Source organism: Nicotiana attenuata, unplaced genomic scaffold (genome assembly GCF_001879085.1).
Source record: "Nicotiana attenuata strain UT unplaced genomic scaffold, NIATTr2, whole genome shotgun sequence".
NCBI classification, from domain to species: Eukaryota; Viridiplantae; Streptophyta; class Magnoliopsida; order Solanales; family Solanaceae; genus Nicotiana; species Nicotiana attenuata.
The window spans coordinates 99,824-123,157 of NW_017672237.1; the positions used below are offsets into that span (position 1 = coordinate 99,824).

At 39.1% G+C, this 23,334-nt stretch overlaps 2 protein-coding genes across 8 annotated transcripts in view; both read left to right on the top strand.

Moving 5' to 3' along the window:
• The window catches only part of LOC109212422, a 4,218-nt gene extending 3,032 nt beyond the window's left edge, over window positions 1-1,186 (top strand). The window contains exons 3-4 of one of the 2 annotated variants that reach the window (XM_019376073.1): window positions 320-431; window positions 741-1,186. In XM_019376073.1, the coding sequence (XP_019231618.1) occupies window positions 320-431; window positions 741-870 (242 nt within the window). In that variant the 3' untranslated portion in view covers window positions 871-1,186. The remainder of the gene's footprint in view (window positions 1-319; window positions 432-740) is intronic. The other variant, XM_019376074.1, reaches the window with a different exon arrangement.
• Window positions 1,187-9,872: 8,686 nt separating this feature from the next.
• On the top strand, window positions 9,873-19,364 carry LOC109212421 (CBL-interacting serine/threonine-protein kinase 12-like). Of its 6 annotated transcripts, none has more exons than XM_019376071.1 (2): window positions 9,873-11,456; window positions 18,880-19,364. In XM_019376071.1, exon 1 carries the CDS (start codon window positions 10,031-10,033, stop codon window positions 11,432-11,434), a length of 1,404 nt encoding a protein of 467 aa, XP_019231616.1. In that variant the 5' UTR covers window positions 9,873-10,030; the 3' UTR covers window positions 11,435-11,456; window positions 18,880-19,364. The 6 variants fall into 6 exon arrangements, with proteins under 6 accessions (XP_019231616.1, XP_019231612.1, XP_019231611.1 ...); XM_019376067.1 differs by lacking the exon at window positions 18,880-19,364 and adding an exon at window positions 18,497-18,872; XM_019376066.1 differs by lacking the exon at window positions 18,880-19,364 and adding an exon at window positions 16,717-17,417.
• Window positions 19,365-23,334: the final 3,970 nt, after the last annotated feature.

The window sequence follows — 23,334 nt, forward strand, 5'->3', positions numbered from 1 at the left end:
GGGCTGTAAATTGTTGGAGCAGCTAAGAGATATCAATTAGCATAGAACATTGGGTTTTAAACAATAAACTTGAAAAGAATGAATGTTTCCAACGAGGAATTGTTCATAAACTCTCTGCTTCACAATGGTCTGCTTGAAATTATCTCTAGTTTGCCAAGTCTCCTTCCTTCCCTCAGTGAACTATCTGGTTGGTTCAATGCGGCCCCTCGTCTACTGATTGATAGGCACATTATATTATAGGATATAGATTTTAAGGTAGTTTCAGATTGTAAGCATGCTTTACTTTTTCCCTTTATTACAATTTATGTGGTCGATCCAGGATCTATACCCGGTGTATCGTTTGAGCAGATGAAATTGCAGATCAAACTGGGAGTTCCTCGGCCTCTCCAACAGTCTTTAGATCTTGAGAAGGTCAAGTCAGTCTTTCCTTAGTAAGTACAAGATACAAGAATACTTGGTTTGTAGTAATAGCTTCTCCATTGATCCTTTCAAGAATATTACTTTGGAAATTTAAACAATAAAATTAAGTAGTAATAAAGAAAGTGACTGGATTTTTTAATTCCCAGGAACTAGTGAAGGCAGGAAAAGTAATGAAAGACTGTTTTACGAGTGACTGTCTATTTCTAATTTCACATTTTTATGGGTTGGTAACTTTAGACGAGCAAATCTGGAACTTATCACTTGTACTTTTGTTCTTTTCTTTCTGATTTTTTCTAAAACTTCTTTTTTGTGGTTTATAGTGGAAGAATCTTGATTATTGAGGTCGTAGATGGTGGACTGATATGCTCCAGCGGTGTCCAAGTGGAAGACATGGGAGATAAAAATGATGATTGTTACATAGTGAATGCTGCTATTTATGTTGGTTACTGACCTTTTTCCTATAATCTTCAAGGTCCATTCTCTTTTACCTTACTGCAAGAAAGAGAGTGACATTAAGTGCTTCCTATTTCCAGAATGTTTGATCTTTCTTCAAAGATACGAGTTTAGATATAGTGTGAATTCTTTTCAAAAGCTTTTAGTGATGATCATTTCTTCCAAAAAATAGTTTATAGTGAGGATCGAGTTGACTATACTACTATCATATAACCATAAACTGTGGAGTGAAAATCTGAATTCTGTATCTTAGTTGCCAGCGTAGTTTCATTCAGAATGCAGTTTCTAATTATGTACTCCCTGATTTTGTACTCTTTTTTCTGTTTTATCTTCAGCTGGTCCTCGTGAATGTGAATTATCTCTTCGGTTTGGTAACAGTTTTTTGCAGTTGATAGTTTGTATGGACTACACTAGCGATAGGAAGTGTAGTCCATACAAGAAAGTATCTCTCAACCAACCACAAGAATACTTTCTTGTATGGTCTACACCAGCGATAGGAAGGTATGGAGGCCGAGGATTAACGTGGTGGGTTGACAGGTAGTTGTGACTTTCTCCTAGGTTTACCAGTAGTACTAGTAGTATTCTTGTGGTTGGTTGAGGGATACTTTCTTTTAGATTGTTAGTGTATCTGGTACTTAGCTACCACGTCCATTGCTGTTTTTTGAAAATCGCTACGGGAAATTGTTGCTCCTCGACTGTTACTATTTGATACCACTTTTTCTTCCCTTTTTCCTTATTGTCTTTTGTCTCCCTCTTCCCCCTCTTTCTTTCTTCCCTCTCTTTCTTCTTCTTCATCCCTTTCTTCCTTGCCACCTTTTCTTGAGTCGAGGGTATATCGGAAGCAGCCTCTCTACCTCTCCAGGTAGGGGTAAGGTCTGCGTACACTACACAATATCCTCCCCAGATCCCACCTATGGGATTATACTGGGTTTGTTGTTGTTGTTGTAGTTTGTATGGACTACTGTCGATCTCGGTGTTATTCTTTAGTCTATTATGAAGCTTGCTAATCATTTCGGCTGAAGTAGTCACTTCATAGGACTCATTCTATCTCTATACCTCTCTGTAATTGATTTCTCTGTCCTCAAATGGGGAAATCATAATTGTGAGCAACGCCAACTTTGTTTTGGCCTTTTGGTTATGTACTCCAATATTGACTTAATACAATTCCTCAGTACATCCATTTTGAAACCAAATCCCTATCACACGCTTTCTGACCACGAAAATTATCTTACACACTCAACCTTTTCAGAGTGTGTCTAATACACAACTCCTTGTCTACATGGCTCGCGCGTGTTTTACAAACAAAATGAGGCAAATAGTAAAAAATCGTATATATGATATTTTATTTAAACGGTTCGGATTTAGTAAAATTTATTCAACGATTACAATTTATTTTCTTTTTTCCCTTTTTTTAGTTTCTTCTTTTTTTATTTTTCTGTACTAACCCACCACCTCAGACCCACCTAGACATCTCCACCACCCACCATTGTTGCTCCACAACTTCTCCACCATCCTAAAATCAACCAACACTCACCTGTCGAAAATTCACCATACCTTCTCCATTGAAGCACCTTTTTCTCTCCTCTTCCTTTTTTCCCTTTCACCTGTCGGGGGCACCCATGAAGGAGCCCTTATCTTCGTATAAGTTCGTGTTGTTTGTCGCCTATTTTTTTGCTATTAAGTAGTATATGACCCACTTACCAGTATATAGCGTTAAAATATCATGGTATAGCCAGTTTTCACACTGGTCAATGAAAAATAGCCAGCGTTTATCAAGTCAATGAAAAATAGCCACTATTTTGCTGCAACAGGGACCGGTCCAGTATAATATACGGGAGTTCTGGTGCATTTGTGTACGAACTCCAGCATATTATGCTGGACCAGTATACTTTGCTAACTCCTGTAAAATTTGCGGGAGACTGGAGCACCAGTGCTCCAAACTCCAGTATATTATACTGGACAATTATACTTGCTGGAACTCCCGTAAAATTTGCGGGAGTTCCAGCATAGTTATCCTGGAACTCCCGTAAAATTTACGGGAGTTCAAGCATACTTATGCTGGAACTCCCGTAAAATTTGCGGGCGTATTTTTCGGATTTTGAACAGTTTCGCTCAGATTTAAAGTGGCTAAATTTCGATGACTTTTGAAACTTGGCTATTTTTCAACGACCAGTGGTAAATCTGACTATTTTTGAATTTCTCCCGTATACAGCATTGCAGAGGGTTGTAAGTTTGCTTAAGAAGGCCTGATATTCTCCTCATTGTTTTTGACGTTTATAGAGTTTTTGCAAAAGATTCTAATATTTAATGATGGTATTGTAATTTTGTATCTCGAAAATAGTTGGAAATCAGAAGCTAGGAGCAACTGATTGGGGCTTTTAGTTTTTTGTTTGAATTAGACGACAGAGGTCTGGTGTTTTGGGTTGTCGGCGAGAGGAGATGATTCGCCAGAAGAGAAAGAGATGCAACGGAGAAGATGGTAAAGGGTATAATTGTAATTTTACATATTTTTATTTTTTAAAAGAATAATGACACGTGTCACGATCTTATTGGTGTGTGACTTTACGCATATTTTGAAAAATTGGTCAAGAAAAAAAGGTGTGCATTAGACACACTCTAAAAAGGTTGAGCGTGTAAGATGGTTTTCGTGGTCAGAAAGAGTGTAACAAGGATTTTGTGGGAGAAATTCAAAAATAGCCAGATTTACCACTGGTCATTGAAAAATAGCCAAGTTTCAAAAGTCATCGAAATTTAGCCACTTTAAATCTGAGCGAAATCACTGTTCAAAATCCGGAAAAATACGCCCGCAAATTTTACGGGAGTTCCAGCATAAATATGCTTGAACTCCCGTAAATTTTACGGGAATTCCAGGATAACTATGCTGGAACTCCCGCAAATTTTACGGGAGTTCAAGCATAATTATGCTGGAACTCCCGCAAATTTTACGGGAGTTCCAGCAAGTATAATTGTCCAGTATAATATACTGGAGTTTGGAGCACTGGTGCTCCAGTCTCCCGCAAATTTTACAGGAGTTAGCAAAGTATACCGGTCCAGCATAATATGCTGGAGTTCGTACACAAATGCATCAGAACTCCCGTATATTATACTGGACCGGTCCCTGTTGCAGCAAAATAGTGGCTATTTTTCATTGACTTGATAAACGCTGGCTATTTTTCATTGACCAGTGTGAAAACTGGCTATACCATGATATTTTAACGGATTTTGTCCATAGTTCAGGGATAACTTATGTATTTTGCCTATTGGTAGTGACACTCTTTTTACATTATATGTTGTTGCAAAGGTGAGAAACAGTCACACTAGATAAGGTTTCCCTCGAACTTTATCTGAAAAATCAAACCCTCTGTCCAACTTTAAACTATAGGCATCGTCACCCCCTTGTTTCAATGACCTTTACTTTCATAAATGCAAAGTCTATTTTACGCTCTATAGATTATTTACCTGTTCTTTGCAAATTTTTTAATATCATGATTTTTTCCTGTCCTTGTTTAATCCATGCTAGTGGAGTCACTTATATAGATAGTCAAATGTTATTTAAGGAGTAAAAGGCAAATAAATACTTGATGTACTCTTTTGATTATAAAATTTTAGTTTTTTAACTTTGCAGCAGACATGACCATATGTGAAATTACCTCCTTAAACATACTGCCCCCAGATATTTCAGAAGTCCTCAGGCCCTCCAATCTGAATGATCATTACACCTCCAAACTATTGCATGTCCCTGAATTCAGTAATTTTACAATTGAGTCCTGTTCCCAACAAATATACAGACCAATACCTACAAAAAGCAATAGACTATAGACATGAAAGAAGAAAAATCTTGTCTTTTTTCCTCGCAGAATGATTTTACAATTTTGTCCTGTTCCCAGTGACCCAGCAGTTTTGATGATAATGGTAGGATTCTAATGAGAATGGCAAAATCATTTTGAACGTCTCAAACGTCTGAGATTTGATGTTTAGGATGTCTTCAGACTTTGGAGGATGTATTGCAAGTGTAGACAAGCTTATGATGAGTGAGTGAGGGAGGGAGTGGCGTTTTGGGCAAACTGCATTTTCTATGTTATTGAATCAATTTTTTTGTGTTGGCAACTTCATCCTTGCATTTTCTTCTCTAACTTCGGCATGCATTATTTTTGGGTTTTCAAGGATGTTAGTAATTATATCTTATGTTTGTTTCTATTAATTATAGCATGTGGCAAAGATTCAAGCATTAGAAGAAAATGAAATAAATTCTAACAACTCCTTCAAACCCAAACAATTTTCATAATCACGATACTGTAAGCTTGGGCCCTTTGAAAATCGATTGAGTAGTATGTTATTACCTAATAAGTTCTGTCTATTTGATAATTTGAACCACCTGCAGAAAGTTCTACAAGACCAACCACCCTCAGATGCTGTTTAACGCTTGACCATGCTGATAGCTGCTAAAAGTTTCTGCTTGAGGAAATATAGACTACGCTGTATTAACCACTAAGCGCAAGACACTGTTGCGTGAGTCAAGTGCATTTATTCATTTTCAAAGACCAAAATTAAGAATCAAGAAGTGGATCCAATCCTATTTGCATCTGTCAACCTAAAAGTCTAGTCACCATAAATTGACTCCAGTTTGCCCCTATAAGCCACGTAAAGCATGCCGATTTAGGGGTGACAATCGGACGGGTAGAGTCGGATACAAGCGGGTAAAAAATAGATAATGGAAAAATGGATAAATATCCGACACTAAGAATCCCTTTTAAAGACTCTATGACACAAAATGCTCCCTTTCTAAAAAAATGATAGAATATGTCCCCTTTGAAGATTTTATTACTTGGATGCCCCTCTCTCCCTATGCCCAAGCTCCACCAAAGATTTTATTTCTTGGGCTGAATGGTATTGATAGTGAGGTGACGCATGCGCCGGGCCCAGTTTGGGCTAAGTGTTATTAATTGTTGACTTAGATCCGATTGGCACTTGAGTTAGGATCCACCCCTCTAGAGTCAGGTATTAACATGTGGGTGCAGGGACACGAGCTATGCTTGGTGAGGGACTTATATTAGGCACTCATACAGTGCTCCGTGTGTGTGAGAGAGATGTTGGAGGGGTACTTGTGCCAAGACACTATACATGTGCTAAGATTTTGGTATACTTGATGTTTTAACTGCAATATCATTGATTTTGGCATGTAAACTTATCGTGAAACCATAGGGTCGTATCTTTCTCGTGCTAACTGGTAATTTATATATCTCTATCTGATATTTAATCGTAGTTTTATTTGGTAAACTATGTTTAGGTTATTTCTGTGGAAAAAATTTATGCCTTGACTGGTACAGTTGAGAAGCATGATTATTTTTCTTCTTCTTTTTTTGATAAAGTTGAACCAGATATTACTTGAACTTACTTTCTACTGTTATCATACTGTTATTGCTGTTATTGGCTATTGAAAATAAATTTTGGACCATGCAAAGCTCGTTACTGCTTTCAGCTCGAGGTTACGCTTGTCACTTATTGAATACATTGGGTTGATTGTACTCATGCTACACTCTGCACTTTATGTGCAGATTCAGGTGCTTTCGAGGGACGTGATTGCTAGAGATGCATTTGTACCTGTTGGAGATTTTGAAGCATCTGCTGTTCCGGTTGCAGACGTTTAAATCCCTTTTTTCTTAGTTAATGTACTACTATTTAATCATTCAGACAGTATTGTATTTTGGTTCAGTTCTGTATCTAAATTCTGTTGAGCTCATTTACTCGATGACACCGAATTGTGAGATGGTTTTCAGTTGTATTATTGCTATTGACTTCAGTTATCTATGTTATGCCATTGTTGGCTATTTAATAATGTTATTTAAGTTTATTTTTGCTTATTGGTTGTTGGCTTGCCTAGCAAGCGGTGTTAGACGCCATCACAGCACCTTCACGGCTCCAGTGAAACTCTAGACTGCCTATTAACCTAAAACCCTAATCGTCGACCACCACACCCTTCTGTCGAGGGTTATGTTCTAGGTGAGCTGAAGTAGTGTCATGTCCTGCCTAATCACCTTACCCCGTTACTTCTTAAGCCTCCCTCTACCCCTCCCCTTACCTGCGTGCGGTCAACCTCTCTCACCTCCTAATCGGGGCACTACAACCTCTCCTATTCACATCTCCAAACTATCTCATCCTCGATTCCCGCACATCCATCTCAACATCCTCATTTTGCTACTTTCAACTTCTAGACATGAGATTTCTTGATTGGCCAACACTCAGCTGCATACAACATAGCCGGTCTAACTTCCGCTTTATAGAACTTACCCTTATGTCTAGGTGGCACATTCTTGTCACACAAAATACTATAAGCGAGCCTCCATTTTATCCATCCCACTTCAATACGATGTGCGACTTCTTTGCCGATGTCCGTGTTATCCTGTATCACGGACCCAAGATATTTAAAACTATCTCTCTTAGGGATGACTTGTGTATCCATCTTCACGTCCACTTCTGCTTCATGAGCCCCAACAATAAACTTCCACTCCAAGTATTTTGTCTTCGCCCTGCTCAACTTGAAACGAAGGGGAGCCTTGGCGTAACTGGTAAAGCTGCTGCCATGTGACCAGGACGTCACGGATTCGAGCCGTAGAAACAACCTCTTACAGAAATGTAAGGTAAGGATGCGTACGATTGACCCTTGTGGTCCGACCTTTCCCTGGACCCCGCACATAGCGGGAGCTTAGTGTACCGGGCTGCACTTTCCTGCTCAACTTGAAACCTTTAGATTCTAGGGTCTCTCTCCACACCTCTAGCCTAGTATTAACCCCACAACGTGTCTCGTCAATCAACACTATGTCATCTGCAAATAACAAACACCATTGCACCTCTCCTTGAATGTAACACGTCAACACATCCATCGTCAGGGCAAATAAAAATGGGTTAAGGGCCGATCCTTGATGCAACCCCATTGCCATAGCAAGTAATCCAAGTCTCCTTCCACAGTCCTCGCCCGAGTCTTAGCTTCATTGTACATGTCCTTAATCATCCTAATGTACGCTATCGGAACACGACTAATCTCCAAACATCTCTATAAAACCTCTCTAGGGACTTCATCGTAGGCTTCTTCTAAGTCAATAAACACCATATGCAGATCCTTCTTCCTCTCCCTGTACTACTCATCAACCTCCTTACCATGTGAATGGCTTATGTAGTTGACAGTCCTGGCATGAAACCGAATTGGTTCTCAGTAATAGACACACTCATCCTCACCCTCCTCTTCACCACCCTCTACCAAAATTTCATAGTGTGACTCAGTAGCTTGATACCCCTATAGTTATTGTAATTCTGAATATCACCCTTGTTATTGTATAGCGCGACCATCAAACTCCGCCTACACTCTTCGAGCATCTTCTTCGTCCTAAAATAATATTAAACAAATCAATAAGCCACTCCAAGCCTGCCCTGCCTGCGTTCGTCCAAAATTCCACTCAAATCTCGTGTGGTCCGGTTGCCCTACCCCTACTCATCTTCTGCATAACCTCCTCAACCTGTTCAACCTTAATACGTCTACAAAACCTAAAATCACGGTGGCTTTCTGAGCTTTCCAACTCCCCAAGCTCAATGATCCTATCCTCATCCTCGTTCAAGAGTTTATGAAAGTAAGTCTGCCACCTACACCTAATACACGCCTCCTTTACCAAGACCTTACCTTCCTCGTCTTTGATGCACCTCACTTGGTACAGGTTCCGAGCCTTTCTCTCTCTAGCCTTGGCTAACCAGAACAATTTCTTGTCATAACCTCTTCCCCCCCCCCCCCCAGCTCCTCATGCAAGCGTTCAAATGCTGCATTCTTGGCAGTCGTGACCGCTAACTTCGCCTCTTTCTTGGCCTTCTTATTAAACTCTCTATTCGTTCTCCTTTCCTCCTCATCGACGCTCTCAATTAGTTTCACATGCCCCTCTTTCTTGGCTTTCACTTTTTCTTGGACCTCTTTATCCAACACCAGTCCCCTTTGTGACCCCCGGGTAGCCGTTCGTAACCCCTAATACCTCTCTAGCAGCTTCCCTAATGTAGTCCGCAGTTGTGATCCACATATAACTCGCGTCCCCACTGCTCCTCCAGGCCCCCATAGCCAATAACTTCTCCCATAATACATGAGCATATTATTTTATTTTTTAGATCACCTAAGCTTTTCAGCTGTAAAAGCGTACAATCGAATCCATCTCCGACAACCTTACCCAGCCGCTGCACTCACCCCCGTTCCCTCTTGCAAAAAAGAACTTCATCGATCCGTGTCGTAACCCCAAATATAACAACCCCCCTGTCTCTTTTTCTGTGATGTAGTTTGACAGGTTACAAAGTTTAAGAAATAAAAGTAGACTTTTAAAATTTGTGGTCTAAAATAAGTCAAAGTTTTGTGTGACTATAAATTACTAGCCGTTGAACCGGTCTGGTCCGGTTGACCGATTCCTAACTGACATGACCTTACCAGGTTGTATCAGTCCGGTTAACCGGTATAAAAAAATCTACATGGCACAGGCCGCCGGCAGAGGCCGGTTCCCATCCCATCCTAGCCCTGCCCGGCCCCTATACTACAGGGCCGGGCTGGGCTGGTCTAAAACCGGTCAGGGCCGGTGAACCAGGCCAACCCGGCCCGTTTGACACCTTTAAATCTATATATGTATATATCTAAACTACTATATTAGGAAGAAACTACTTCCCATTTTGAATGGGTAGTTTTTTATTTTCGAAATTTATAGATATTTAATTCAAAAATAATTACCAATAACTAATATTTAACTAAATAACTAATTATGCCATGTGACTTTTTTCTAGGTTGCCACTTGGCTTAATGTGGTGCATTTGGTTTTGAATAATATACAGATCTTATTAAAGAAAAATAAAAAAAAATTAAAGTTAAATTATTTTTAAATATAAAAAAGATAATAGGATCCTTTTTCGTGTTACTTTTTTTTTTTTTTTTCCAAAATCGTTTGTCTTACTTTAAAAACATGAAAATCAACATCCTAGTAGCTACCTACAACACTACGGCAACCCACAAACAACCATAGCTCACTCCCACTTTTGGTGGCGGAAGCTCCTCCACAAACACAACAATAAGGTGGACTTTTTAAATCCCATTTCGTATATTCCAATCTTTAAGGCATAATAATCCATTTGAATTGCTTAATCCATGGCCACCACCAGCAGCAGCTCCAGTAGCAACAGCAAGAAGGAAAATCAAGTTCTTATATTGGGTCGGTACGAAATTGGGAAATTACTAGGCCATGGTACATTTGCAAAAGTGTACCTTGCTAGGAACATCAAAACCAACGAGTGCGTAGCCATAAAGGTGATTGATAAAGAAAAAATCCTCAAAGTAGGACTAATTGGCCACATAAAACGCGAGATCTCGATCCTGAGAAGAGTTAGGCATCCAAACATTGTTCAATTATACGAAGTTATGGCAACCAAAGCCAAAATCTATTTCGTGATGGAGTATGTGAAAGGTGGAGAGTTATTCAATAAGGTTGCTAAAGGCAGGCTTAAAGAAGAAGTTGCTCGAAAATATTTCCAGCAATTAATTTCAGCAGTGGCGTTTTGTCACGCCCGTGGGGTGTACCATAGAGACCTAAAGCCAGAGAATATATTATTAGATGAAGATGGGAATGTTAAAGTGTCTGATTTCGGTCTAAGTGCTATTTCTGAACAGATAAAGCAAGACGGCTTGTTCCACACTTTCTGTGGTACCCCTGCTTATGTTGCACCTGAGGTTTTGGGTAGGAAAGGGTATGATGGAGCTAAAGTTGATATTTGGTCATGTGGGGTCATACTTTTTGTGTTAATGGCAGGCTACTTACCATTTCATGACCAGAATGTTATGGCTATGTATAAGAAGATTTACAAAGGTGAATTTAGATGTCCTAGATGGTTTTCCTCTGAATTGGCTCGTTTCTTAACTCGACTTCTTGATACAAATCCTGAAAGGCGGATCACAATTCCGGAGATAATGAACAATAGGTGGTTCAAAAAGGGGTTTAAACATGTGAAATTTTATATAGAGGATGACAAGTTATGTAGCATAAATGATGATGTGGATGATAAAGAAGGAGTTGATTCTTCGTCTGAGCTGTCAGAGTCAGAGTCTGAAATGGAGATAAGAAGGAAGCCGCCTAGTTTGCCTAGGCCTGCTAGTTTGAATGCATTTGATATCATTTCATTTTCGCGTAGTTTTGACTTGTCTGGTTTGTTTGAGGATGGAGAGGATGGAGGGAGGTTTATATCGGGGGCTCCGGTGCCTAAGATCATAAGTAAATTAGAGGAAATTGCTAAAGTTGTGAGCTTTGCAGTGAGGAAGAAGGATTGTAGAGTGAGTTTGGAGGGGTCTAAGGAGGGTGCAAAGGGACCTTTGACTATTGCAGCTGAGATATTCGAGTTGACACCATCTTTGAGAGTTGTTGAGGTGAAGAAGAAAGCAGGAGATAGAGTGGAGTACGAGGAGTTTTACCATAAGGAATTGAAGCCTGGGTTACAAAATCTGACGCTTGAAGTTGATGGTCCTGTCGATTCATCGCATTTGCCTTCAGATACTGAGTAGAAAGAAAAAGAAAGGAAAAAGGGTATGCTCCTTTTTTCTTTCTTTCAACATATGTTTGGTTCTTTTGTTTTAGCATTCTTTCCATGCTACACTTTTGCTTCTGTTAATGTTGGTCATGTTCCAATGTTAGCAATCTTGTGCTTTCTATTCTTGTTGTTGAATGCTATTAAGTGATCTAAAAATTGAATATAATTTTGTCCCACAGTTGGCTTCTTCTGCAAGTTTGAGTTTCATTTACTAATATCTTGTTATGCTGCATCCTTACTGTAGACTTCGGCATGAGAATCATTGTCTCAAATTTACTCTGATAGGCAAGTTACTTTGAATTTTCTGTTACTAATGTAATAGGGTGCTGGTGCTCATCCTAACTATAGAATTCTGTTAGTAAACCCTATGGTCAAGTCCGAGACTGTTCTATTAGTAACTTGTGAAGTTGCTGTATTGCAAATATTTTTTCAATCTTATATATGAGTACAACTTTATGGTGACAATAAGCTGGATGGCACCACAAATAATTCAAAAAAATAAAAATATCTCTAAATTATGAGAAATTTTGTGGAATACTTACGTATAGCTTGTAAAGCGGATTTCTTTTTTATTTTCAACTTGTAAACAAGTAAAGAATTGATTACCTAGTTAAGGTATGCTATTTTCTTCAAATTTACTCAAGTTTTGGTTATGATTTCGGGAATCAATTTGTATTTCGTCTCGAATTTTTCTGTCCGTTTTGGTCAAAGTACCCAAAATTGTTTGACCAGATCCCGTATACCCACACCCATACTAGTGTCGTGTCGACACGAGTGCGGCACCTAAACTGACATGTCGGAGAAACTTAGATGAAAACTGGGATTTAGGAAGAGTCTCACTTAGTTGCTGCAGATCGAGGATGTTCAACTTCCTAGCTATATTTTGGGAGAAAGAAACCTTGTTGGATCATTGTTGTTTTTGAGCATCAATTTTGTTTAAGCCAGGCAACTAAAAGCCAGCTTAGCCTTGTGTATGTTTTGTTAGTCAAAATGCCTTGGGAACTACTAAGGGAATAGCATTTGAATGCCCTAAATCTTCTTTTCCCCACGCTGAAGCAGTGAGTTGAGGAGTATTCTTTTATTAGAGCTACCAATCAAAATATGAACTTGTTCGATAAAGGATTCTGACAAAATCAGCCTTCCAGATGCTATGCGCACAACTAGGCTTTGTTCATGTGTCACGACCCAAGTCCCAACAGGTAGGGGTGGGCATATATCGGGTAAAACCGATAACCCGAACCGTTAATTATTTATTGGGTTATCGGCATTGGGCTATTGGGTTAACGGTTTAGTAATGGGTTAAAAAATTTTTTTTATCGGGTTATCGGTTCGGGCTCGATTTGGCAATTCTGTTATTGGGTAAAACCGATAACCCAATAAGGATTAACTAATTTACTAGTTTATCCTTAAGTATATACATACTAGGGTTTCATAATTCATACATCATAGTTCACTCTTTGATTTCCCTATTCTTTCTCAGTTTCTCCACCTCACGCCTTCACCAGTCAGCCCGTTAAGACTCAGGCCGGCGTCAGTCGCATCACGCCCTCACCAGTCAGCCCGTCAAGACTCAGGCCGGTGTCAGTTGCATTTCTCAGCTTCTTTCTTTTACTCTTCAGTCACATCTTCACTTCATTTCTCAGATCCATCATATTCTTCAGTCGCATCTTCTTCACTCTTCAGTCGCATTTCTCAGCCGCATTCTTCAGCTTCATCTTGATTCTTCGTGTAAGTTTTTAGTTGCTTCATCTTCATCTTTTTCTTAGTTTGTTTGAAAGCATTCTGGCTCTGGATTTTTCTTAGTTTGTTTGAAAGCCGAAGTGAGATTTTTGTTTATATTTTTTGGGTTGAAGAATGAAAGATAGAAACTTTGGTTAATGTTTTTTTTATTGGATGTTGCAGTAAATTTAAATTCTTGTGAAATAGAACAGTTCTGAAAAGAGTTTTAGCAAAACAGTTCTTAGAATCTTATAAAACTGTTTTAGCAAAACAGTTTTATACCGAAACTATTTTATACATTGCGAAACTGTTTTAGTTGTTTTATCTTATCGGGTAAACAGATAACCGAACCGATAATGATCGATAACCGATTAACCGATAACCGATAACCAATATCTTATCGGTTTGGTTATTGGGTTATGATATTTGTAAACCGATAACCGATAGGCAAAACCGATAATATTCATAACCGAACTGAACCGACCGATGCCCACCCCTACCAACAGGATCGTGATGGCGCTTAACCCAACACGATAGGGAAGCCAACCAATATAATCATAGTTCAAATTGAAGTCATCAAATACATAGTAAAATAAGAACGCAAAGATTAATACAAGCTATCCCAAGAACTAGTAGTACAAGTCATGAGCGACTAATATTAGGATTACAACGTCGTCCTAAACTACCATGAACAAAATGGTTGATTACAACTGGAACGCCAGTACATCTTCAATTCTAGCCTTCGACTTCCACAACAACTCAACTCCAAAATCTGCACATAGGGCGCAGACGTTTAGTATTAGTACAACCGACCCTATGTATTCAATAAGTATCAAGACTAACCTCAACGAAGTAGTGGCGAAGTTTAGTTAAAAGATACTCACGTTATATTATCCGTGTAGCTCATAAACCAATACAATAACAGAAAAATAGCCAAGAGACAACCAAGGAACGTCTGATATCAATGATAAGGTGCTCGATCAAAGAAGAAGGTAATAAGCATGCTTTTTTAAATAACCAGATCAAAACATATACAAATGCACCAAATCAACATATAAAGGAGATTTGTACCAAGTAGCTTTACTCGAATATTTCTACATGAATGTAGAGTGTTTGTGCATGATAGAGACCAAATTTCGCATCAATTCCCAAATAGCAACTATACGAATGATCCTGCATCAGTCTAAGATGTCTATGCATTATGAAGACTCAACATATTCATGAATCCGACACTCTCCTGGTGTGCAACTATCCGCTATTAAGTCCTATGCATATATTAAATGCATGAATGTGCATATATCGATGATATACATGCATGTTTGTACGTGAGTCTAGAGTGTCAATGCATGATATGACGTAAATAATTCACTTAAGTAATTTAAGCTTCCCCCTTTACGCCCAGCTCACAACCAATACCATCATAATTTGACACTCGTCAGTGTCTCACAAACTCTGCGTGTACACCACCAAGAGAGAAACATGGGAGGGCGATCCCAAGGGATGGTGCGTATCCACACGCTGTACGGCAGAAATCTCGTGCCACAACAATACGCTCGACTTAAACCTTGTGTCACAACAATAACCGCACGACATAAATCTCGTTCCACAACAATAATCGCATGGCATAAACCTCGGGCCATAGCAATATCAATCCGCTCATGATGTCCAAATGTACCATAATTAGTGTTTTGGATAGCGTCAGGCGACAAATATCGATGAGGGCCCGTTCACTGAGGCGAGAGGCGAGAAACGAGAAGCGAAGTGCTCGCCTTTTTGATGTGAAGCAACAATATATAAAAAATAAAATTATATATATATACACACACTAAAAATTCAATAGCAATAATATATTAATAAATATACCAATTAAAAAATTTAAAACTCAATAGATAGTCATAGTAGATTCATAAACTAAAACAAACAACATCTATTCTTCTTCAAGATTTTCAAATTCTTGAATTTCAAAAATGTTAGCATTATATTGGCTATCATCTTCTTCATCCTCGGAGTCTTCATCAAATAGGGACCGGCATTGAACTTGTAGCTACTCCGTTTCCCTTGTTATTTGAACTTGAAGAACTCCCTCTAAGACCATAAATATTCTCCTCAACTCCAGCTGCCATAGAAACAGTACCCCAATCGAGATCATCTCCTACATACACTTGTTCATCTTCATGATTTTGGGGAGCTCCAGTTAACCATTCATTTGCCTCGTCAATGTTATGCAACAAAATTGGATCAATGGTATCGCGAGCGTCATAGCGACGCTTCAATGTTTTATTGTATTTTATATACACTAGATCATTGAGACGTGATAGCTCAAGCCTATTCCTTTTCTTTGGAGTGAATCTGCGTATAAGTTGTAGAGAGTAATTAATAGATACTAATAATAATACAATACAGAAGAATATTAATATAAATAAATCTGCTTCTTACATTCTCAAATACGCTCCAATTTCTCACACATCCAGATGCACTACAAGTTAAGCGTAGTACTTTGACGGCAAATTTTTGCAAGTTTGGAGTTTGATGACCAAATTGCATCCACCATTCAACTATAGAAAAATATTTTAAAAGTTAATAAGTATAAATAAATTAAATTAAAGCTATAAGGATATCTATATTAAAGTTAGTTACCTGGTGACCTTATGTCTCTGGCTCTAATAGCCGCCTATAAACCAAATAGGCCATCTCTAAGATTTAAGCATGTAAGAAGTTTAAGATTTAAGAAAAACACTATCTCTTGGAGAATACACCAACATATTTATGACCATTTTTTCATTCTGTGCTGTCCATTTATCCATCATAATGGAACATCCAAACTTATTCCATTTCACTCTATGCTCCTCTACAATCTTGTCTATCTTCTTCACCTCTTTTTAAAGATGAGTTACTCCAACTTCACGATAGCTAGGTGGCTTCATTCCCGGATCATATTGTCTTACGGCCTCAATGAATTTATCAAAAGTTTTGTAGTTAAGACAATTGAAAGGGAGCCACGCATCGTACATCCATGTTGCAAAGGCACTTACGGCGCGATCCCTCAAAATCTTCTTGGCTTCTAAACTTGAACCGGAATCACCTTTTTTCCTTTTCTTGTTGTTTTCCCTAGAAATAAAGATTGAAAGGACCTTTTGTGACCGTACGCATCGTTGATGACCCACTAGAACTATTTGAAGATATCTTTTGATTTTTTTTTTTTTGGGGGGGGGGGGGGAGTGGTGGGGAGGTCTCATTTCATCATCTTCAACAATAAGATTCACCGATGCTTCATAACTCATTTGAGTTCTTGTCACATTTTTCTTCTCAACAAATGTTTTTACTTGCTCCCTAAGATCAGGCGGACAAAGAGGACATTGTACTATATTTTTACATCCACCAATCAAATGTTATTTGTGATGAATTATTCCACCATGGTATGTTTTTCACAAAACACATATTTAATTATGGATCTTGATGAGCCTTGTATAGCATAATTCCAAGCTATATCATTTCTTTATTACCATTATGTGACGCCATTTCAATACTGTTTTATAGGAAAAAATTATCAAGTCAACATGCAATTAATTCTACTCTATAACTGAAAAAAGGAGAAAATTTCAGGTTTGACATGAAGCTCTCTGCCTCTGCCCATGAAGGAATTGAAAAAACAGAGCAAAAAAAAAAAAAGAAAAGAAAAGAAGAGAAGAAGAAAAAGGAAGGAAGAACGAAAGAAAGAAAGAAAAAGCTATATGATAAGCTAGCAAAATGTAATTTGAAACCTGGTGAACATTGGGTCCCTATTCTTTACTATAGCAAATCATGCACCATCTACAGAAGCTGTTAGACTCAAGGATGAGTCTTTTCCAACCAGGGGGAATGATGCAAGATCAAGAAGGTCGAGAATCCAGAAATTCAAGAAGTCCAAGAATCCATTCAAGATTATAATCTCTTTTCTATAAAGATTAGGATTTCTTATTTCTTGTTTCCTAGTAATTTGATTCTTGTTTTAGTAGTATTATATTTATATTTCTAGTCAAACTAGGATTATTAGTTGGTAGTCTATTCCTACTAGAATTCTTTTTCCTATTTTAGTTAGGACAGGTTTTCTTAGCCTTATTCTTATTCTAGATTAATTAGGATCAGTTTTCCTTATCCTTACCAATTTTACTCATTCTAAGACCTATTTAAAGTGCTCAATATGCTAAAAATAAACATGAGTAATTAGTTTCTTTGACTATTAGCTTCAAAAATGTGATTGTCTCTTTTGTTTCCTCTTCTTCGCTTATTCAACGCTTCTTGCAATCTTGTGGGATTGAGGAACGTGTCAGTGAGGTTTCTTTTCATCTTACATTTTTCTAACGTGAGTTTGAAGAAGGCTTTCACTAGTTCTGTGAAAAACTTTAGCGGGTTGCTTTTGTTTTTCTCTCTTCTTTGTGCTTGAGAGGTGCAAAACCTTGAAAGTACATTACTAACAGATATGTAAGCTTGCATTTTCAGTTGCACTAGCAAGTTTCTTTAAGCTTGCATTTTCAGTTGCACTAGGAAGTTTCTTTCAGCAGTTAACCAATGGCAAGTCTTCTGTGATGATCTCCCAAGGTAGAGTAAGCACCTTCTTCTCTTTCGGTTCCTTAGTTATAGTTCTACCATTCTCCCAGTACACTTCTCATTGGTTTTTTATCCTCACTATGTATTATGATAACAGTACGTTAGTATACATATGAATTGTCTTTTGGTTTAAATTCAACTGAAAGGATGTGCTATTTAATTTGAGTAAACAATTCTTATTTTGGAAATCAAGAGAATATGACGCAATGCAAGGTCCCAGATGTGAGTACTGAACTTTGTCACTTCCTGTGTTCATTTCTGGTAGTCTTTTGCTATGTTGTTATGGTCTAACGGTCTTTTAGTTTAAGCTTCACAATGTGCGGTTGTAAGAACTAGTGGACTCCTTTCTGATTCTTTACCTTTTGATGTTTCTTCCATGGTGTCCCTTTTTGCTTTGTTCATCAACCTTTATGATATGTAATGATGAGAAACAGTGTTTCCTTGTCATGATGGGGCATTATTTTGATGATGCATTGGCTAATGTGACGGGATTTGTTTTAACAAGCTCCTTCATCTCTTTAGATGCATTCATCCATGCAGTATTATGTGCAGTCTGCCAGAGCTATATTAAGCAGATTATTTGTTTAGCATTGGTGTGGCATTTTGCATATATTAAGTTCTTGTGCACAGCTCACATCTGGTCTTTATCCAGCACCATGAATAATTGATTCTTTGATTTTTATTTCTATTGGGCTCTCTATTGTCTTGCTAATCACTTGACCTAATCTAGTGGGCAGTATCCTCGCTTGTTTGAAGCCATACAAGGCTTTCTTCAATCGGCAATGGAAGTCTGATAGGGCTTTAAGAGATAGGGACGTAAGGGCAGCGGTAAGAAAAAGTCACTCAGTGAATCGGTGGATGCATTGACATTCCCCTTTTTTTCATTCTAGTTATTGTCATGGGAAGGAATGAAGATGATTAGAGATCCAATCAAATTTTGGTGATGAATTCCTCTCCCTCTCTTTTCTCTTGAGTTGTGGTGGGCATTTGCCAGTTAGGCATGAATGATTTGTTTTTATTCTGGGACACCAAGCAGAACTAGACTGGCATTCATCCTCTCATTTTCAGAAAATGTTGTTAAATATTGATTTTATGTTTTTTTGTGCCTTGCAGGTTGTTAGTTGTGAACCTTTAACAACTGGCCAGGGAGAAGTTCTAAATTCCAAAAAATAACCATATGGCAACCTGGATCCAACGAGGGCTAAGCAAAGCCAACAAGCCGTATGCCTCTTGCACTTCATCACCATTGATGTTCTGGGATCAAGATTTACCAGGTTCAACTCTGGCCACTGAGATTCTGGTTCCTTGTCTAATCGTATGTAGTCCATGGACTGGTAGGTGTCACATAAGCTAGTTTTGTTCTCTCTTCATGATCTAGTTACTTGATTTTTTTACTTGTAGACGAGGAAAGAAATAAAAGCGAAAAATGAATAGTTCTCAAAATAATGTTATTGGTTACGAAAGCCATTCTCAGTAATCCGACGGCAGTCTGAGTAAATAGTAATTGTGAGGTGATTTACTACTTTTTGCTGAAACTGTGTCTTCTAACCTAGTTTCTCATGCATGTCAGATTAATAGAGCCAATTTGTGGTTTATTTTTCCAGATGGGATAATGGGGCTGGTGATATCTGCTTCCATAAATGCCAATACTAAGACTTGTTTGCGTATTAGTTTAAGAAAAATAGATATTGTTGTCCTGTTGATGTTTCTTTCTGAAGTTGGTTGTTACATGAAAAACAAAAGCCAGATACATGTACTATTTTTGCGAAGACAGAAGCAGGTGTGCTTCCAGTAATCACGTATTTGCCAAATGGTGGAACTATGACTTTGATTGTGACTTGTGAGTAGGAGTGGCAAACGGGCGGGTCGGATATGGTTCGGGTAAAAACGGGTAAATAACGGATAATTTATCCGATCCGAACCATATTTAATACGGATAAAAAACGGGTTAACCGGCGGACAATATGGGTAACCATATTATCCATGACTTCTTGCATATGATCACTTTTGGGAAATTCTTAGTGGGCGTTTGGACATAAGAATTGTAAAATTCCAAAATAGGGGGAAATTTTTTTTCAAGTGAAAATGGTATTTAAAATTTAGAGTTGTGTTTGGACATGAATATAATTTTGGGTTGTTTTTAAAGTTTTATGAGTGATTTGAGTGAAAATTTTGAAAAATAGCTTTTTGGAGTTTTTCAAATTTTCGAAAATTTTCAAAATGCATCTTCAAGTGAAAATTGGAAATTTTATGAACAAAGGCTGATTCCGGAAAAAAGTGAAACTTTTTTGGAAAAAGGGAAATTTTTTTTTATGTCCAAACGGGCTTAGTCTCCCTAACTTGAAGAACCCCCAATTTGAGGTTTTACAAATGTAAAAGTCAGACCCTTTGGTTATTCATTTTCTAAATGGATAATATGGTTCTTATTCATACCCGTTTTTAAAAATTCCATTATTCAACCCATTTTTTAGTGTATAATATGGGTGATTAATTATTTTCTTTTAACCATTTTGCCACCCCTATTTTTAGTGTATAATATGGGTGATTAATTATTTTCTTTTAACCATTTTGCCACCCCTACTTGTGAGTAACAATACTGCATTCAATCAAATCAAGGCAAAAGTTAGAGCTTGTTATTTATTCCATCTCCTTTGTTTATGAATTTGGCTATGTCAATTAGTTGTGATTATGTTTATGTTTACCTTGAAAATGGTAATTACAATTAAATTTGATTTTGTGATTCTAAAAATACGTGATTTATTTTAATGCTAGTTGTTAGGTGATAGATGCTAAGTATGAGTCAAGAAAATGAGATAAGAGCTTGGAGACAGTATGTTATGCAAACCGAATGGCCGTGAATCGGGGTCTTGAGCTAGCCTATGCTGGGCCTCGAGGTCGAGCTAAAGTATCAGACTGGGGATGGTCGATGAAGAACTTAACAGTTCTAAGGACCTTGATGATGACTCTTTATGATTAATGATGAGTAATAAATGAAGAACAATCAATAAAACACAATAAATGTAAGCAATAAAATCAAAGGAGCGACAGTAGAATGTGTTTAAGTTGAAAAGCAGAGAATGTTCCTGTTCTTGTATTGAATATTATGTGTCTTACAAAATGATAAGGGTCCCCTTTATATAGGAGGGGGAAGCCCAACATGGTACATGCATAATTATTACAAAGAAACGTAGCTGGTACAACTATTTAATGGTCTGGTACAAACTTGTACTATTCTTGCAGACGTTGTCAGCTTTGACCACATGCCTTGGGAATTTCCCGCTTGTCCAAGATAGCCACCGATTTGCGCTGCCCCGAGATCGAGCATAGGGAACCCTCAGGGTCGAACCTCGAACTGTGCCTCGAGGTTTCTGGAGACAGGCTGTGGAATGTCATAATGATCATAAAATCGGACTCTCCGATTTTCGCCGCATACAGATAGTCCCCGCGTTTCTTAGAGTGAAAATGATAAGAAACGGTCTTGAATTCTTGCCTCTTTGATACTTCCATTATGACGTCAGCTACGCTATATCAAGCGATTGATCTGACCGAAAAGGTGTCTAAAGGTCGCGTCCACACAACCCTTGAAAAGCCTTTGAATTGATTACAACGGTTGACTATCTTTTGGCCTGCCCCAACGTACATGATTGGCCTCTATAAATACTTCTTCCTTCGCCCCTTATTTTCCATTGTGTTATCAAGCCTTCGAAAGAGTTCTTCTTACTTCTCTCTTGCGTTCTTTCTCTGATTACAATTTCTTCTCTCCTCTGAAATCTTTTAACAAGAATGGCGAAGACTTTAACCCTCAGGGGTTAGCCTGGTGGCAATAGACTTGAGCCTTGGGGTTTGCTCCCTTTCAAGGTCTCAAGTTCGAAACCCACTGGGTGCAAACAATTTTTGAGGGCCATCGGACTGGGTAAAACCTGAATTAACCGTGGTGCACTTGCGGAAAACTCCTTGCCGAGGGCCTCTGCACCCCCGGGATTAGCCGGGGCTCATAGAGACTCGGACACACGGTGCAAATCAAAAAAAAAAAAAAGAATGGCGAAGACTTCCACCTCCGTCCCTCAGGAATATATGCCTTCCTCTTCTTCACGCTCGTCTAGGGGCAAAGCAACAGTGCCCCCTCATCTTGAGCAATGCATCCCAGGACCCTTTGAAATGACCTCCGATTTCAAGGTCGACAAGCCTTCATCGAAGCAGGGACGATGTGAACCCATGTCCCAATATATTAGTTTAGTAGCAGACGCCGAGAAGGTGAAGATTGACTGCCGCTGGGGGACGCGGTGCTGGTGGAGATTCCTTCTCGGGAAGAGGACATAACGACATAGAAGGCCGGCTTCCTTAGTGTGTATACCTATCTATTTACTCTTGGCCCGGTGGAGCCATCCTCGCCTTCAATAGAACTCGTGATCCTCGACTTCTACGAACGATATCGAGTGACTCTCGGCCAAATTCATGTGGAGTATTGTTTACATGATCAGATATTTTGCGAACATGATTAAGGGGATGCCCTTCACCCTCGACCATTTGATTAGAATGTACAGTCCCCGACTCTTCCGTGGGCCTGATTAAGCTCCAATGTCAGGCCTCGAAAGCCTTTTTTGCTTGCACTGGCGAGGTTAGGGACAGAGGGTGGATGAGCCGTTTTGTCCGAGTTAGGACCTCGGACCTGATTCCAATGGAGAAGATGTCGTTCCCTGAAAGGTGGAACATGAAATGTAAGTGGATACGCTAATTAAGTATTTTCTTTTCCCTTTGGATCAATTTCCCCATGAACTGACTTCCTCCGCTGATGCAGCTGCCGCGGCGTACCCTGATGTGGTTAAGGATCTCTCGGGTTGGGTCAGCCGGCTAGATTCGACTTGTCCATTTGTTGAGCGCGTGTGGCGCGACCTGCCTAAGACTCGATGGGAGGCCAAGAACCACGGTGAGTCCTCGCTTCTGCTGTAATTGAATCTCTCAGAAGAACTATTACCGATTGCGCCCTCATTCCCTGTGTTTATATTTTGTGTTTGCACAGGACTAGGAGAGGCCTCCTTGATGAGGGAAGCACCGCATGGGGAAACGGATACCCCAAAACCTGACAAAGAGAAGAAAAAACGAAGGAAATCGTCGACTGAGCCTTCGAAATCCAAGAAGGCCAAAGTGGAAGTACCTAAGACTGATTCAGCAGCCTTAACTCCAGAAGTATTGGGGAGTCCCCGAGCTGAAGGCGAGGAGAAAGATGATTCCTCGGTAGAACCCGAGGGAGGAGAAAACCTGACCGTGCCACATATTGTTGAGCCGGTGGCTTATAAATTGGAACTTGATGCTGTTGTTGCCCTACCTCGGGCTGAAGAGGCCTTCGCGGGTGCATCGGGTAATGTTCTCGAGCCGGTTGGCGGCCAAAATATTCCTCGAGCTGAGGTGCTTTCGGTAGGCGGTCCGGAGGATCCTAGTTCTGAAGCTCTCCAGAAACAAGAGACGGCCCCGATTGATCCAGTCGGGGTCATTGAAGTGAGCGATTCCCCTTCGGGACCGATTTTACCTCCGAGGGAGATGCAGGATGCCCAAAATAAAGAATCTTCC

Bases quoted from the DNA above. Each gene is read 5' to 3' on its own strand.
- LOC109212421 (XM_019376071.1), top strand. From the start codon at position 10,031: ATGGCCACCACCAGCAGCAGCTCCAGTAGCAACAGCAAGAAGGAAAAT.